The 16915-nt window shown below is 43.8% G+C and overlaps 1 protein-coding gene across 1 annotated transcript in view; it reads right to left on the minus strand.

Annotated features, from left to right (window-relative positions):
• ANKRD12 (ankyrin repeat domain 12) overlaps nt 1-16234 on the minus strand; it is a 21242-nt gene extending 5008 nt beyond the window's left edge. Inside the window, exons 1-7 of the mRNA XM_010145382.1 lie at nt 16148-16234; nt 12993-13140; nt 11011-11157; nt 10394-10594; nt 8219-8361; nt 6798-6945; nt 1571-6225 (exon numbers count right to left, since the gene is read on the minus strand). Coding sequence (XP_010143684.1) covers nt 1571-6225; nt 6798-6945; nt 8219-8361; nt 10394-10594; nt 11011-11157; nt 12993-13140; nt 16148-16234 — 5529 coding nt within the window. The remainder of the gene's footprint in view (nt 1-1570; nt 6226-6797; nt 6946-8218; nt 8362-10393; nt 10595-11010; nt 11158-12992; nt 13141-16147) is intronic.
• Between the last annotated feature and the right edge of the window lie 681 nt (nt 16235-16915).

Below are 16915 nucleotides of genomic sequence, written 5' to 3' on the forward strand. Positions count from 1 at the left end.
GGAAGCAGCCCAGAAAGCTAAATGAGACAAAAATCAATCACATATTCACCTTCTCAGCAACTTTTTTTAGATTTTTTTCTTTTCAACAAGTAATTAAAGCTTCCTATCCATCCTGGGTCACTTAAAAGGGTCATCTCAGCCACATCTTCCCTCCAACTGTAACTGATCTACCAAGAAGTGGTCACCATCGAGTGAGAGAGAACTCGCTTAACATTAGGAGGATACATGTGGTAATTCTCTTGGGCAGACACAGGGATTATGATCAGCCCCTGAATTAAGCAAATATTTTTTAAAATTTACTTTCATATGTTAAATTTGCATTCACTGTTTCACCAGAACCTTCAGCGCTACTGGAAAAAGCTCAGGCAACATCTCAAGAAGGTGCAAGTTACTGTAAATGAGTTGACATAATGACTAGTCCGTTCAGAAATAGAGGCTGAAGGCTGGAAAAGCTTGGCTTGGGCGTACAGATTTCAAGGACTCCAACAGCAGGCTCAGCTTAATCCAGCTCTTACGTGTGTTCAGTTAAGCCATTCCAACAGGTTGAAGCTAGTATGTTTTCCCACAGAACTAGAGCAGTTGCAGAGGCTCAGAGAAGTGGAAAAACAGAAAACCACCTCCTCCTCCTCCTCCCAGGAGTAAAAGCCCTTCAGAACACTCAGTGCACAACATTTTGGATCTGTCCCGTCCCCAACACCACAGAAGGACAAGCACAGAATGGGTTGTGCTGAGGAGGAAGGAAAGGAAGCGTGATTCAAGTGCTATCATGAGCATGTTGCCTGCAAACCTGAGCCCAGCAGGGACCGTGTTATTGTGAGACACTTTAAGAGGCGCTTCCACAGCAAACAGTAAAACTAACATGTTCTTCACCTGCTTTGCTCTCTGTGACCCAAGCTCAGTCTCCCGCTTTCTCCTGCCTTGTTCTTTATTCAGCTGGTTCCTTCTCTCCCGCGGCACACCGCTTCCTTGTGGATAAAGTTACCACAGGATGGTCTGGGTTGAAGGGACCTTCCCAGCTCCCCCAGCCCAACCCCCTGCAGGGAGCAGGGACATCTGCACCAAGAGCAGGGGGCTCAGAGCCCCAAGGGCCAACCTGACCTGCCATGGGGCCAGCGATGGAGTATTAAGGAGAAACTGAGGTAACTAGCAGGCACTCTCCGACTTAAAACTTTCGGTGACGGACTTAGCATTTTGAAGCACTGCAGATCCAGCCCCTCTCTAAACAAAACAGCTCTGCATAATTAACCAAATTATTGCCAGCAGAAATCAGGGAAGCTGTCAGCAACTGACTTTGCTTTGGAAGAGTTGGCTTTCCAAACGCAATCTCTGTCAGTGTGTCTTTTACAGGTGTCGTACACGATGGTTTGATCTTGTAATGACTGTGAAACTGCTGTTTCTGTTTCCACTGAAGGGGGCTTTTAAATTTCACGTCATTGGCCAGTATTCATTTGACATACATCAACTTACTATTTTCAGCACAAGTATTCAGAAATGAGTTAGGAAGAACATGAAAGCTACAAAATAGCACCAGAGCACGCTTTTCACTGAACTTTAGGACCACGTTACTCACAGTTGGGATGCATATCTTGCTCAAGGGATTGCCATCCAGGAGGTACGAGCCATTGAAGGTCACGTACTCATCGTAGTACTGCGGGGCCTGGGGGATAACGCTGCACAGCATCTTCCGCTTCTCTTCTATCTTCTTCCGTATGTGCAAGTATTCAAAATAGGGGTTTGCTCTCTCGGAACTGTACGGCTGGATCTCCTCGAGTTTCAATGCATCGACGATAGCTGCCAGCGACTGCTGGGTCTTCTCCTTCGCCTGCAGTAAGGACGGGTTCACTTGCCCTGGCTGAGGCACACGCGACACCTTTCTTTTCCGCGGATGATGTACCTGAGCGTCGTCCTCTTCAGTTAATCTAATTCTTGCTTTCATGGACGCCGATGACTCGGACTCCTTTTCCGATGGCTGCAGGCAGCCCAGCGGATTCGGCTTACCCTGGTTAGCGAGCAGATTTGCTCGGTTCCTCGTCATTCTTTGAGGGACTTCTTGCTGTTCCGCCTTCTGATCCTCAGCAACTTCTTCTAGTTTAACTATTTGGCTGTATTTAAGTGCCTCTTCCTGCGTGAGCTGTTGGGCACTATTTTCCACATGAGATGAAGAATCGTGTGGTGGATCATCCCTCAACACGTTTTCTCTGTCTGCAGCACAGGGCTTTTTATGAGCTGTTTCATTCATAGTTCCCTTTGACAGTCCCGAACTTGGTTCACAGAGATCAAGGTCGGCTTTATTATCAACAACATGAACTGAAAACGACTTTTCTTGGTGGCCTTTTTCATTTCTAACATCGGAAGTGTCCTCTGCATTACTATCCACGTCACTCTGAGCATTCTTACTAACACCTTTACAGAAAGAGTATGAGCCGACATTTAATTGTGAACTATCACTTTCAGGAACATCTTTCTCTAACGGTACCATAGGTAAATCATTTGCTTTTTCGTAGCTCTGTGAAACATCTTTTGCAGAGCTCTCCGAACATACAGCAACGGGTGCATCAGCCTTTGTGATGCTGGAAGGGAAGATGGTGTTTTGCAGCTCTCTGGTACCGGCAGCATCTCTATCCGAAGCGGAAGCTGTAGTTTGGACCAGATGTTGTGCGGATGATGGATCTTGACTGCCAATGCCTGCTAGAGGAAGGGGTTTAGACACATCTGGGAGTGGCTGGATCGGTAAAGAACAAGGCGACTGTGAAGGCAAAAACGACGAAGGTTCTTGAGCACTACAACTTCCTTTCGTTTCAGCCTGCTGAGATAAACAGTCAGACACGAGCTGGTCTTTCAGGGTCCTGCTTTCAGAATTAGGCGTCGCTGTAACACTGGTAGTCTCTTGCTCTGCCACACCACAACCTGAGCCGTTCAACTCGGTGTTTAACAAATGGACTCTGTCAAAAGGCACATCCCACGGTTTGGTTTGCTGCGTCACACCACTTCGACTACCCGACTCCAACTGCAGACTTGAGTCTTCTGAAGAGCTCAGCTGAGCAGTATTTTTAACGGCGTTCGTACCCATTGCTGCCTGCTTGTTGCTAACAGCTGCTGTCGGAGATGATGTACAGTTTGACTGCAGACCAGACATGCTACCCTGAGAGTCTCTTTCGAGCGGGCTACACAGCAGCTCTGGTTTAGGAGAAGCGTTAGCATAAGCCTGACTGTTTTCTTCTGCTATTCGAGGCTGTTTGCTGTGTTCAGGAACAGCAGCAGACGTGCTGCACCTTCGAACCTCTACCACGGGTCTGCACTCATTTAAAACCAGCCTGGAATCTTCGACAGAGCCCGACCTGATGTACGCCGGCAGAAGCCTGTGTGCGAAAGGTGGTTTCATGTGATCCGGTAGCTCGGCAAGGCCGTCAGCCTCTTTTTCAAGAAGGGCTGGAGATTTGGCACTTGCCAAAAACTGTGACTGCAAACAAGACGTTTGGGAATCAGAACCTTCCGGCATAAAGTCTGAGTCATATTCGGTTCCAGGCCTTGGAGTGGTTACCGTGGCGTGGCAAGAATCCTCAGAGCTTGCAACCGACACCACGGACATGGACCTGGAGCTCAGACCCATCTTCTCACCTTCTGCTTTGGGGGATCTGTTTAAACTCTCTGAACCTGAGGAAGCCTTGATGACATTGACGCTTCTCGTGTCCAACGATTGCGATCTGGTGCTCGTAGCGTCCTTCTGCTGTTTCTCCTTCACGCTCGCATCCGGCAGCTCCGAGCTTTTGGACCGAATCAGTTCTTTGCTTTTTACTTCAGCTAATGAGTGTCTGGGCTTTTCTTTCGCCTTGTTCAGTTCTAGACAAGTGCGGTTTCTTAACCGTTCCTTCTCTTTCTGTTTTATTTTTTCTTTGTGTTTTCTGTGCCACTGCTCTATTTCCAGGTCTTTCAGGCTAAGCATTCGTTCAAAACTTGTTTGCATTAAATCATCATTGACTAATCTTTTCTCTTTAGGTCGAGCATCCTTCGGGGCAGGAGCCGGTTTCGGCTTCAGTTTCTCATGTTCGAGTTTCAGTTTGAGTAAACTGCTTTGGTGCAGCTTGTCTTTGTGCTTGTCTCTCTCTCTGTAGCGGTCTGGGTCTTTCTCTTTTTTCTCCTTCTCTCTCCCCTCTGGAGTTTTCAACAGATCATCTCTTGGTTTTTCCTTCAAAGAGGTCAGTCTGTCGTGCGTGGTTTTATGACTGTCCGCAGCAGCGTATCTCCTCTCCTCTTGCGTGTGTCTGGAGTTGGCTCCTGCTGACATCTCCCTGTCTTTGGATTTGTCTTTTTTTTCCTGATCCTTCTCTTTGTCTTTACTCCTACTTTTTTCCGATTTAGTATGTTCAGATTCCTTTTCAGATGGTTTGACCTTCCTCTCGGGACCGTGTTTCTCTTTGCTTTCAGCCCAGTGTCTGTCTTTATCAGCCTTTTCTTTATCGTGCTTCTTATCAGGCTTTTCTTTATTTCTCTCTCTCTCCTCAGGTTTTTTAAGAGTACCCGTGCTTCTTATTTTATCGTTTTCCTTATGGCATCTTTCTGCTTGCTGGAAATTTGGCTTCTCCTTTCCTTTTTCTATATTTTCATTTACTTCTGCTTTTTCTTTCTCCATCCTGTATTCAAGTTTTCCCTTTTTTTCTCCAGTTTTTCTTTCTATCTTTTCAAAATCTTTTTCTTTGCCTGACGTTCGCTTTTCACTCTTCTCCTTATTTTCCTTCAAACTCTTTTCCTGCTTCTCAGCCTCTGTTTCTTTCTCTATGACATGCACGCAGGCTGTGTCATCTTTGACACCAAAGCAGAACAACTCTGTGTCTTTCTCTGCGAGCGTCATCTCCTTCTCTTCCTTCACATCTTTTAGTCTTTCTTCCTTGAGAAACTTCTCACTGTCCTTTTTGTTCTTCTCTCTCTCCTCTTTAGTGTTTCTCTCTTTCTGGAGCTGTCTCTCCTTAACTAACTTATCTTCTTTTGCCACAGCTTTTTCGAGCTTTGATTTTCTGTCTGAAGAAAGCGATTCGTGTTCAGTATTTAACACAGTATCTTCATTTTCGTCGCTCTTGAAAAAGTTCTCCTTCCAAAACTCTCTATCAAACTCAATACTTCTTTGAACCTCTTTAATGTTATCTTTATGTTTATGTTTTTCCTTCTCCCCATCCTGTTCCTTTTTGTGCTTGTCCTTTTCTCTTTCTTTGTGCTTTAATTTATGCTTTTTCAGTGTTTTACCTTCCTTGTCAATCTTTCTCAGAGTATACTCTGAACTCTCAAACGCTGAGCTATTCTCCTCCTCTTTAACTTTAGGACTAGACTTTTCACCAAATTCCAAGTGAAAATCTTTCTGGTGATGCTTGCTTTTCTCTTTGTGCTTGCAAGATTTGCTGCTCGAACTTTCCACTAGGTATTCGGCGTCAGCGCTGTGGTCGTACCGGACTAACTCCGACTGCAGCGGCAGCTCAGAACCTCCTGGCGATAAGCAAGTTTTGGTGTTTTCCTGCTTTAGTGGTGTCGACTGCTTTTCACTCAGTCCACAAGGATGCTTTGGCGATTTGCCAGCAGTGAGGTGAAAGAGATGTAAAGAAGAATCTTCTTTTGGGGTGAAAGACTTCTTAAAGGTCTCTTCCTCTCTGGTTTTCTCTAAAGGATCTAACCCAGATGTAGCTATACTTGTCACTCTCGCGTTTTCCTTTTCTTGCTTTAGTTCTTGATTCTCCTTATTTTTGCTCTGATTTTTTACTTTCCTCTTAACTTTGCCTTTTTGCTTGTGTTCATTCGTAACCACATATTCTTTCTTCACTCTTACATCAGAACTGGATGTCTCTGAAATAGAGCAAGGCGAAACTATCTTCTTGTCCTGAAGGATTTCTTCATCTGAACTTTCTGAACTCGAATACAGAACTCTAGAGGGTTTCTGCTTTTTGCTTTTAAATGGTTTTGTAAAGATAACTTTTTCTTGTTTCACAAATAAGCTGTTCTTTTCACCTTCGGGCTCATCCTCTTTTCTTGGCTCTTTTCTAAGAATATGTTTGTCATCAATCATTTTTTTCATTTCATCTTCATCATCATCTTTAAACTCATACTCATCGAGAGCAGACGGAACCGGTGCCTTACTAGGGGCTGTTTGTTTGCTGTCGTTGGCTGCAGCATCCTTTTCTGCTTCTGAATCAACATTTCCCTCTACGCTGGAAGGATTTACAGATGGAGGCTCTTCAGAATCTAGAGTAAGAAAACCAGAAACCAGGTGAATACTGATGGGACACGTTCCTCCATGTGAGCTATTTAGTCACATTTCAATGGCAGATAAGCTTTTATTCTTAAAAGACAAAAAGCTGCTCGTGAAAAGAAATTCCCTCCTGAATCTTTATGCACCTGAGGAAGTGTAACTAAGTTACACCCATGTGAGATACCAGGTCCCAATTCATCTGTTAAGGATGTGAAATAAGTGACTTTGGGGATATTTTCCCCCAAGATGACCTTGCAGAAACCACTTTGTATCATGACAAATACAGGATTTTTCTCTATATCTTTCTCTGGTGAAACCACCAGGGTTGATGTGGGGAGCAGGAAAGGAGTTAGAGAAAGAAGGAAAAAAGTCAGAATCAACATTTCAGATAATTCAACTGAAAGATTTGAAAACTCCCTCTGAAACTAGAAGTGGAAACAACCTCAGCAACAGCAACTGCTCCTTCTAGCAACTCTTAATAGCCAACACTATGCAAAGGCTTAAACCCACCTCACTTCAGGTGAGCTGATGCACTTGAAGGACGCAATTAAACAGCTGCTTTTACCTGAGCAACTGTCCTCGTCATCAGAGATGGGCACCTCCCTCTTCAGGAGCATTTCCAGCTCTTCGGTCTCAGCAACGTCGACTGGTCTCTCCCCGTGCTTATTGGCTTGAAATGGATTGCCACCATGTCGAAGCAACAGCTTCACAATCTGCGGAATTAAATAAGGAACGTTCAGGTTCTCCACACACGTTACTTGACCAGCACAGACATCTGCCATTGCAGTGAAATGTGGGTAACGTGATACACAATCCTGAGAGCAATCCTGAGGCTGGAGAGCAAGACTTCAGCAACCAGAATGCCAGGTTCAGGTACGCCTGGTCTGCTGGTTAAAAGGGAAGTCTCCTTGCTGCAAATGTCATAATGTTAACATCAGAGTATTTCCACTACACAGTGTCAGTGAGACGGATCCCACCTTGCCCCATCGACTTGTGCACATCTAAGCAGTGCAGCAGTTCACAGGATGCAGGATCTCCTTCACCCTCCTTTTGCTGTTGAGGTATTTATAGAAACATTTTTTGTTCTTCCTTATGGTGGTGACCAGACCAAGTTCGAGCTGGGCTTTAGCCCTTCTAATCTCCCTGCACAGCCTCACGAGAACCTTACAGTCTTCTTGAGTGGCCTGCCCCTTCTTCCACAGGCCACAGTCTGTCCTTTTCTTCCTGAGCTCCAGCCAGGCCAGTCTTCTACCCTGCCAGCTATGGCTTACTGGAACAGTCTGCTCCTGAGCTTTGAGGATTTCCTTCTTGAGGATTGCCCAGCCTTCCTGGACCCCTGTGCCCTTCAGGACTGCCTCCCAAGGGACCCTGCCAACCAGTCTCCTAAAAAGGTCAAAAATTTAAAGGATATTTTCTATTATTTGCTTCATATAAAAGAGAGATAAAGGGAGAGCAGAGACATTTCTGCATGTAGTTTGCAGGAAAAAAAGAAAACAAATTCAGAAATTACTGTAAAATACCTACAGTGCTCCATTAACATTCTCTGTGTCCTGGTCTGAGTTAGGACAGAACTAACTCTGTTCAGAGATTTTAGTTTTCAGCTCAGTCTCTTCTAACTAAGTCATTATTGGTAATTTTTTTTTTAAAAAAAGAATGTATGTTCTAGTTTGAAGTCCATGAATAAATACATACAAATAAATGCAGGCTATAGAACTTTAAATATTAAAATACTTCATATAAAAAGCATGTTCTACTTTCCTTTATGCCCAGAAATAAAAAATATTTCCCAAACCCCACAGATTCTGCTTGGAGACCTTTTTCTTTTGAGAGTTGTGTACAGTACAAGTCTTTCTCTCAAAAGAAAACAGTCATTAAAATGTTTATTTATTAAAAATATAAAAGTGAAACTTTCAAATATTTAAGAAAACAGATACTGCTAGAAAATAGCTGGCAATAGTTGCCCTCCTGCTCTCCCAGCACACTCACGTTTCTATGGCCACTACTAGCCGAATCATGAAGGGGTGTATCGTCATCCAAGCCCTGTGTGTTCACATCAGCTCCCGCTGCTATCAGGACTTTAGCAACGTCGTAGTAACCAACGTTACAAGCTTCATGCAGTGGTGTCCAACCTGTGGAGAAGTCTAAGTTTGAGAGGTCAAAGGTTTTCCTTACCTCGGTTTCCTCTCCCCGACTCGCTGCCTTCCTCTCCACAGCTGCCCCGCACTTCCAGCCTGCTGTTGATGCCTTCTCAAAGCCCAGTTCAACTTTTGTTTCCAACATAACTAGGGCAAGTCTGGAAAAGTTTGTTCACTTGAACCCTGCGTCTAATCAGCAATGGTCTTGCACAGCCATGAAGAGGAGGTACAGGAAACCCCTAACTTATCTAATCCCTCAGCAAGGTATTTCTCGCCTTAATGTCACTCAACTTCTCACCTCCTACTCATTTAAATTAAAAAAAAAAAAAAGCTTCTACCTTATTCTACACCAAAACACTTCTTCCTGATCTTCACGTACTAAATTTTCTCTCCAATCATCACTTGGGTCGCTCACTTCCAGCACTGCCTGGCTACCACCTTCTTTCCACCTTGTCATTCACCCTTTTCCCACTCACCCACGACGCTGACACTTCTGATCTCGGCCCTCTGATCCCTGTTTTCTTTCCTCTTATTAATTCTCTCCACAGTTCACTCTTCTCCATGGTTTACTGCTTTGCCTTTCTGCTTTATCGCATGTCCAGCCTGCCAGCTCTAGTCCTGGCTTGCTCTCAACATCTGTTTCCTTTACTCCTGGTCTCGCTCGGCAGTATCGTTCTGGCAGATATCCCATGAGCAGGGTTGCTTCCTCCATTACTAATTCATTTGCTGCTCCTTTAGTTCTGCCAAATTCTTCACTAAAAAAACTCTAACTCTCTAAACTTCGCTGCATCCTAAAGTCTTATTTTTCTCCACTCATGACTCACTGCTCAAATCCTCCCCCTCTTCTTGACTTCTCCTCTGCACAGGGTTTTGAAGCTCTGCCACCTCTGCTCCTCACTTGCGATTACCAATGGAGAAGTGTCTTGCTTGACCCCAAACACCTCCTCCAGAGCTCGGGATGAAGTCTGACAACTTGCCCCCATCTGATTCTCAGAAGCAGCTCTCAGCCATTCTCCTCGTCTCTTCACACGGGGAGCACGGTCAGTCTGAACAGACCCAAAAGCAACACGGCCCTTGCTTATATTCACTTCCTCACCTTCCCATGATCCACTTCTGCTACGGATGCAAAAACCTCCAGTGTTCAGAGGCAGAGCATTAGGAGCAGTTCGTTTTTTTTAAGTTGTCCATGCACTTAAGGAAAAACATCTACCAAATCCTATCCATTCACAGATGTCTCTTAGACACCAACCCCACAACAGCCTCCACACTTCACTCAACCCTCTACCCTCTGATTCAGCCTTCCTTTCACTCTGTTCCATCCCTCCTCCTTACCCCAACCTCCTTCTGTGCCCTAACCACCACCCAGTATTTCAATTCCCAAGTTTTCAGGCCCTTTCCTTGGTTGAGGAAAACCCAGCAAGTACTTTGGCTTTTCTCAGCATGTAGATGCATTTAATTTGGTGTCTGGCCAACCAAAGACAGGCAACTGCTGAACTCAACACCGCAGGCTGAGTTACTTTGGGGATCTCATAGTTAAACTGTTGGAGATTTTTTTACTATGACATGTAGAAATTTAACTACTGTGAGAGTATCAACAGCCAAATAGGCAAAGGTTTGCCAGCAGGTTCCAAAAAAAAAACCAACAAAAAAACCCAGACCATCTAGGAGGACCAACAGACCATAAAGATACTGAATAAAAGTACAGTACAAGTTACAACTTGCCTTGAAGTTCATTGGTCAGTGCTGAAATCTCAGCAAATATCGACACATCAAACCTGTCATTATTTCTAGCAGGCTGGTGGTGACCAGCTATACCACCCTCATCTGCTCATTATCTAATAACATACTGTGTGCTACAGGGTCCCGGTACCCTCACTGCCATCAGAAACACAAAAAAACACCATGTGAGAATTTCTCCTCAGTTTTTTTTTTTTCATTTGCCTATAGCACGAGCTCAAGTCAAACCTCGTAACAACCTCAGGTTCATTTTGAGTTGGTGCAGTTAAGAGAACATGCATCAACTCACCCGCAAAATCTTTGACGTTCACGTTTGCGCCTAAGCTGATGAGCTCCTTAACCTGTTTAACGTCCCCTCGAATCGCTGCCATGTGCAGAGGAGTTTCCCCTCGTTCATTCCTCTTGTTAACTTTGTCTTTCTGTCGTGAAGAAGAGCTGGGAGTTTTCTTCTGGGTTGGTGGTGTTTGTAAGGGATGATTTAAGGTAGAATCTACAAAAGAATTTAAATACCACCGGACCAAGGACAGTTTGAAGTTCTGAATTCAAAATAAGGCATCTCCCCTCTCCCATTAAATCCTAAGGAAACGATGAGGTTTCCTTCTAAATTAAAATCCTGCTCCAAACTGAGATGATGAATCAGGAGTTAAACTTCATTAAAAAACCAGGTAACATTTCAGTTTTTACATAATGCATATGGAACAGTGTCTGAGAGGCAAAAGGAGGAAGAGATTTTGAGGTTTTACAGCTTTTGTAATGCAAAGCTTTGCACATAAACACAGGAGGTCGAGAACTGTCATCAAATTACCCACCAATGAAAAATAAAGTTGTAACAGATTTATGAATAATTTTAAAAAATCAAGGATTAAAAAGGCAGGAGGAGGAAAACCGTTCACTTCAGAATCTCACCTGGGCTGTTGTCTCTGGCTGTCATCTGCATGAGAAGAGCCATCTGCTTGCGCTCGGACAGCGGATAACCAAAGAGAATGCTGACTGGTGTCGACTTCTTATTGCCAGCATCCTTCTTCATCTTCTTCTTCTCTGGACCTTCCTTCTCTGGGAACATTAACATGCCAAAAGTCACACTGCTGTTCTGTTAGAACGTTTGCTAGACAGAAACCCATCCTTTTCAGGAACGTGAACTGGGGATTGGTGGGTGATGATGAAATGTAGGATCAGCTCATCAATGTCCAGCCTTGAACAGGGACCTGAGGCTGTGCTCTACTCCACTTCAAGACGCCATGGTAAAAACCAGGAAAAGACTTTTTAGTCCTCATATCTCTTAGGTAATTGGATAAAAGATGGTTTCTCTCAAACTCTTCCTGTTACATCACCTTAGAGCAATTTCTTCTCCACAATTCCTCTCCTTCAAAAGCACACAGCTATTTTATATACATAACTTTTTGCCTTTTATCAATATTTAGGGAAGTTGTTTAATAGTTCATGTCCAAGTTTAAACCAGGAGCTAAAATTACCCATCTGCATAAACAGATCATTTCCAAAGCTATTCGGTACCTACAAACTCTCAGAGGTCTTCAGGCTGGTGCTCTGAGATCAGACAGCTTTTTAATACCTCACGAATCTGTGATTTGGAAATCTTTTACTAAAAGTTCTTCCTTCATTTTTCCATATAATGGTCTTACAAAGCGAGCACAGGCAGTTAGGTTGAGGTGTGATAGAAAACAACTGATTTGTAAGTAAATCACTTTGAACCAGAGCAGGACTAACGACCTGAACATCACAGAAGCACAAACTCCTTTCAGCACGACTGTTTCCCACAGGTCTCCCCAGCTGGTCGTTAGGGTTTAACTGGATTTTCCAGAGACGAATGAGCCTGCTTTCATGTGTGGTGAGGACCATTCATTTTCTGTCATTATCTCGCCTTTCCAGGCAACTGCTCTTTTTCTGCCTTAACCAGTTCTTCTCGAATTCAACATTTTATATCATTAGTAGCTTCTATTGCTTAAATGTTTGATCTATAATGTCCACCTTTTCCTCAGAACCCCTAAGATTACTGCTTGAATATAAACGCACCGGATGTAAAAGATGGCTCAAGGAACCTTAGTCATTTAGTAATTTGTGACTAAATGACAAAAAATTATTTGGAATTAGAATTTTTGAAAGAGTTGAAAAGAACTAATGATTTCTACCCACCACCATCTGAAGAACATTCTAACAGACTCAATCACTCTTGGAATACATCCAGATCCCTCTGCTTTGATTTGAAAAGTGCCATGAATGGTCTTTTGAAATCAGGTCTAATGGAATGGGCTTAAGAACGACCAGCCTGTGCAGAAAAGGTCCCCTGCACAGATCACAGCAGCTTAGGCCGAGAGGGAAGCCTGCTCTCCAGGGCTAGTTCAGATAATTCCATAACCTTAGTGACCTTCTCTTTTATTCAGAGGACAGGACATCCACCAATCTTTCCCGCTCTCCCTCTCCAAAACAGGCTACAGCAGCAGTGCCTCAAATCAACGCACTTCCGTGTCATGTCATCAGTTTACTTGTTTGAACAAATGGACCTCGAGGGACGACAAGGAAAAGAAAGATTTCTTACTAAAATAGTAGCAACAGAATGAGGTTAGGAAACAACGGGAAAGCGGAGATGAAGCTGGCTCACTGACTCTTGCTAATGAAGGATGAAAGCCTGGCAGAGCGAGATGCAGGAATCCCAGACTGGTAGGGCTGGAAGGAACCTCCAGAGATCACCCAGTCGAACCCTTCTACGACAGCAGGGTCACCCACAGCAGGTTGCCCAGGAGCAATCAAAAGCAAGCAAGTGACTTTTATACTCAGTAAAAAAAATCCAATGTAAAAACCTAATATATCATTAATTACATTAGGATGTATTTAGCAACAAATAATTAGTAAAAGAAATAGGAAGGTCCTACCTGTGTCTGAATTGCGATCTTCATTTCTGGATGGACTAATAGTAAAAGGAAGTTTACGTTTCATGGAAGACTTTTCTTTCATCTCCTTCCCCACATCGCTCCGGTCCACTTTGGGAGTCTTGCTGTACGATGCAATCTTGTCCTTGCTCTAATATAAAGAAAAAGTGCACTAAGCAATTTTGGCAGAAAGTAGAATAGTCTTGTAACATACACAGACTGAAGAGACTGCTACTGGACAAGAAACTGCCAAGTCTTAATGACCATCCCGATTTCCTTCCCCGACCAAACATCTTAAAAGCACGTTAAAAGCCCACGCTGCAATTTGGGCTATGAATATTAACATGTTAAGAGCTAAAAGCCCTCCCCTGCCTCTACCCGCCCATAACCCACCCGTACAGAACTTCCTTTCTATTTCAACACAACCAACAGTGGAGTGTTTCATGTTCCAAAGCAAAATTCACTTAGAACTTAGAAAATCTATGAAGAAACTTTTTAAACCGGTACTGAATTCAGAAAAACCAGCTATTTGGAAGAGTGGTTTGATGGTATCGTCTGACGCGCTGAGTCTCAACTGTTGCCAAACAGAAGCGCTTACAAAAAGAACCTGCAAATGAAGTCTGGAATCTTCAGATGACCGATGTCTGTACCAGGGAAATCACAAAGAAGGGATCAGGCTATGCCAGGAGAATTCCTGGAGTAGAAGTTTGACGCCCCCAGAGAAAACCTGTCTTCCCTCTGAGCTTGGAAACCTGAAACCAAAACCCCAAAACCAAACCACAGAGCACAGCCCACACATCAAAACTAAATAAAACCGATCTAAACCCCAAAGGAAACAACAAACACTCCCCCCACACCTTTTTCTTATGTGGTAGAACAGGACTATCTCAACATCTAAACCACCCTGAAGACTCCCCTAAGCCCCTGGGAGACGAAGCGCCTGTGCTGTTACTTAGGAAAGGAGTTAATCCAGCACAACGGACCATTTGCAAACGCACCTACAAGTTGACAAGAGCAGAGTCAAACGCCATTAAGCCCATTTCACACCTGAGTTCCCACTTCAGCCCAGTCTCACCAAGAGCGCTCTCATCCCCTGGGCCAAACAATCCGATTTTTCCCATACGTACCCATGGAGATTGCCCACATGATGTTAAATCTTATGACTGATGCACTACTTTTCTGATAATCACTGAATGTTAATTTTGTGATGGCGTAATTAGTAGGAGAGAGAGTTCAAAATGCCTGTTTTCAGATAAATAAAGATACCTTGAAAATGACAGAGCAGGCTCTACACAGAACACACAGAAACTGGAAAAAAGGGGAAAAAAAAAGGGTATTTTGTTCCTTAGCTATTGTGGAAACAAACATTTGGCCACCACCAGTGGTGGACTTTCCAGCCCCAAAGATGCACTGCAGCGGGTGTATGAGGAGCCTGCACCAAGCCACTGCTCTTTCGTATTTTCAGTGCCAACACTGAAGTCGAGATGCAATTAGATACACAGACCCCATCATGACTGGGAGGGAGGCAGAAGCAAAGAGCACTGGCAAAGGGAAAGTAAAATGCCTGGTGAGTTTGAAAACCAGTCTAAACACAAAATCAAACTGAAAAAGCCCAGATAAAACCAAGGTTCTACCAGCTGATAAAGGCAACCAACTGCACAATCACAAGACTCCCCATTAAAACCAGAAAACTCTTAGCAGCCTCCCGGCTCCCACTTATTTATCCTTCTAATTAGCACCTTTCCCCGTGTCAGTCAGTGGAACGAAGGAGCAGATCACACTGCCCAAGGAGACTGGAACTGCCATCAGGCGAGGTCTGCCCAACATCCATCGAGGACAGAGGACAGCTTATTGTGTTCTGGGGCAAACGGAGGAATGGCTCTGCACGTCCCGACGCTTAACACGGCCCTCGTTGGAGGATGTAGGAACGAGAAGAATTTTCTCTGTCAAAGCCGTACTGGTGTGCCATGATGAGAAACACATTTTTCATCTGCTCAACAGAAACTGTCTCAGCAGGGTAACCAATCACAGCCTGGAGCGTTTCTCGATACCCCGTTCCAGCTCTATTGTTCAGTCCCGCTACAATCAATAACACCAGATAAAAGGAGACCACCGAGGGCCACCCAGTGGAGCAGATGTTCTAAGCCCTGGGAGAATGAGCATTCTTCTGCTCCCTAGCAAAGCTAACGGCATAGGGAAGCGTGTTCTGCTCGGTGTAAAAATGGCTTTGGGCACTACCATTGGACTCCTCTAAGAAGAGAGTTAATTCTTATAAATCCCCTCATGGTCTCTCCTTTGGACCATACATCTATCAGTTACTTCTTGAACTCTGGCCATGTAAATTCTGCAGCATAAACTCAAGAGAAATTCAAATTTCATTATGTTCTTATGCTTATAAAATACCAGACACTAAATGCTCTACCCCCTGTACACACTCCATTTTCTTATTTTATGTTCCCAAGAGGAGCAAGTGAAATAAAAATACACATATCCTAAAGCCTATCCGATATAAACTCAGCTTATTAACAGGGATGTTATTGCTAATAGGTTTTTTTAAAGCTCTCAGAGACCTAACACAAAGCTGATTCACGTAGCTATTTACTGGTTGCTAGAACGGCATAATAAGCATCATCTTCCACTGGACAAATATGGAAATAACTCCCATAACCACAGTAACTCCACTACATTCCTTAGCCAACAGCCAGGAGTGTGCAACCAGTAAGAGCTAAAGCCGGTATCAGCTGTGAAAGGAAAACCAAATCCTACAAGGTTTTTTTTTTATATTTTAATGGATGAACCACCATCTACCGAGGCCTTTACAGTTTTTCAGAAGAATGTGGACGTTCTTAGGGAGCGGTGTCCTTTAGCATCGCTGTTCGTTTGTAAGATGCACTGTTTGCTATGAGCAGTATCGCACCCCAGGCCTCCCCTGCCCACACTGCATCTATGAACACATAAGGGAGCACCGATCTTCTGTTCATCTACAGTCACAGAGATTAATTTACAAAGTCCTGTGAAAATGTGAATTTTTTTTGTGTATTCAAGATACCAGAATACCAATTCATATTTATTTCTTCCCCTTAAAACAAAAAAAACCACGACAGAACCGCGCTTTTCATTTCACTGAAATTAAATGGACATGACTATAATTTTGTTACCTTTCTTGCAGTTGTTTTTTCCACCATGGTGCTATCGCTGTCAGAATTTTCAACTTGAGCTGGTTTTGTGGACCCCAATTTGGGCATTTTATAGCTGTTTAGCTAGCTGTGTCTTGTGTCCGTGGGTTCATCGTGTGTCTGAAAAACAAAGAAACAAACATGACATAAACACACATGCTGCAGCATCATTTCAGGACTAATGTTGTTCCTGCCGGTGGTATACGATCTACTCAAAATATTATGTGGAAGGAGGGTCAAATCTTGGTGATTTGCTATCCTTTATGTTGGAATAGAACAAATGTTAGAAGAAAAATCTTCTAAAGCTTAAATCTGGAACTAGAAACCACTGTGCAGCCCTGTGGAGCAAATTACATAAGCCATTGCGATATAAATCTACATATATAAAGGTTTACGAGCTCCGTGGTTTCATCCCCAGGATACACCAAGTGTCGTTAAAGAGTCATGTACTGGAAGAGGCCTGACCTGCCTCTTCCACAGAACGAAGAGCCACTCTTCTCCCAAGAGCACCCAAGAGGAAAGGTCACGGAGAAGTAAAACTGCCTTTGGCATCGCTTTAAAGCCGGGTGTTTTCGAATTGATGTATTCTGTTACAAACACTCACGTGCTCACAGTCTCACTGAGTCTTGGAGTCCTTCCGTGTCTCAGCTAGGCGTCGTTTCAGGCGTGACACTTCAGCTGTGGCTTTAAAGTTATGGTTTTGGGATCACTGCACAGCGGATCTGTTGCTGTTCCAGGACCCAGCCCACT

Source organism: Buceros rhinoceros, unplaced genomic scaffold (genome assembly GCF_000710305.1).
Source record: "Buceros rhinoceros silvestris isolate BGI_N320 unplaced genomic scaffold, ASM71030v1 scaffold14301, whole genome shotgun sequence".
NCBI classification, from domain to species: Eukaryota; Metazoa; Chordata; class Aves; order Bucerotiformes; family Bucerotidae; genus Buceros; species Buceros rhinoceros.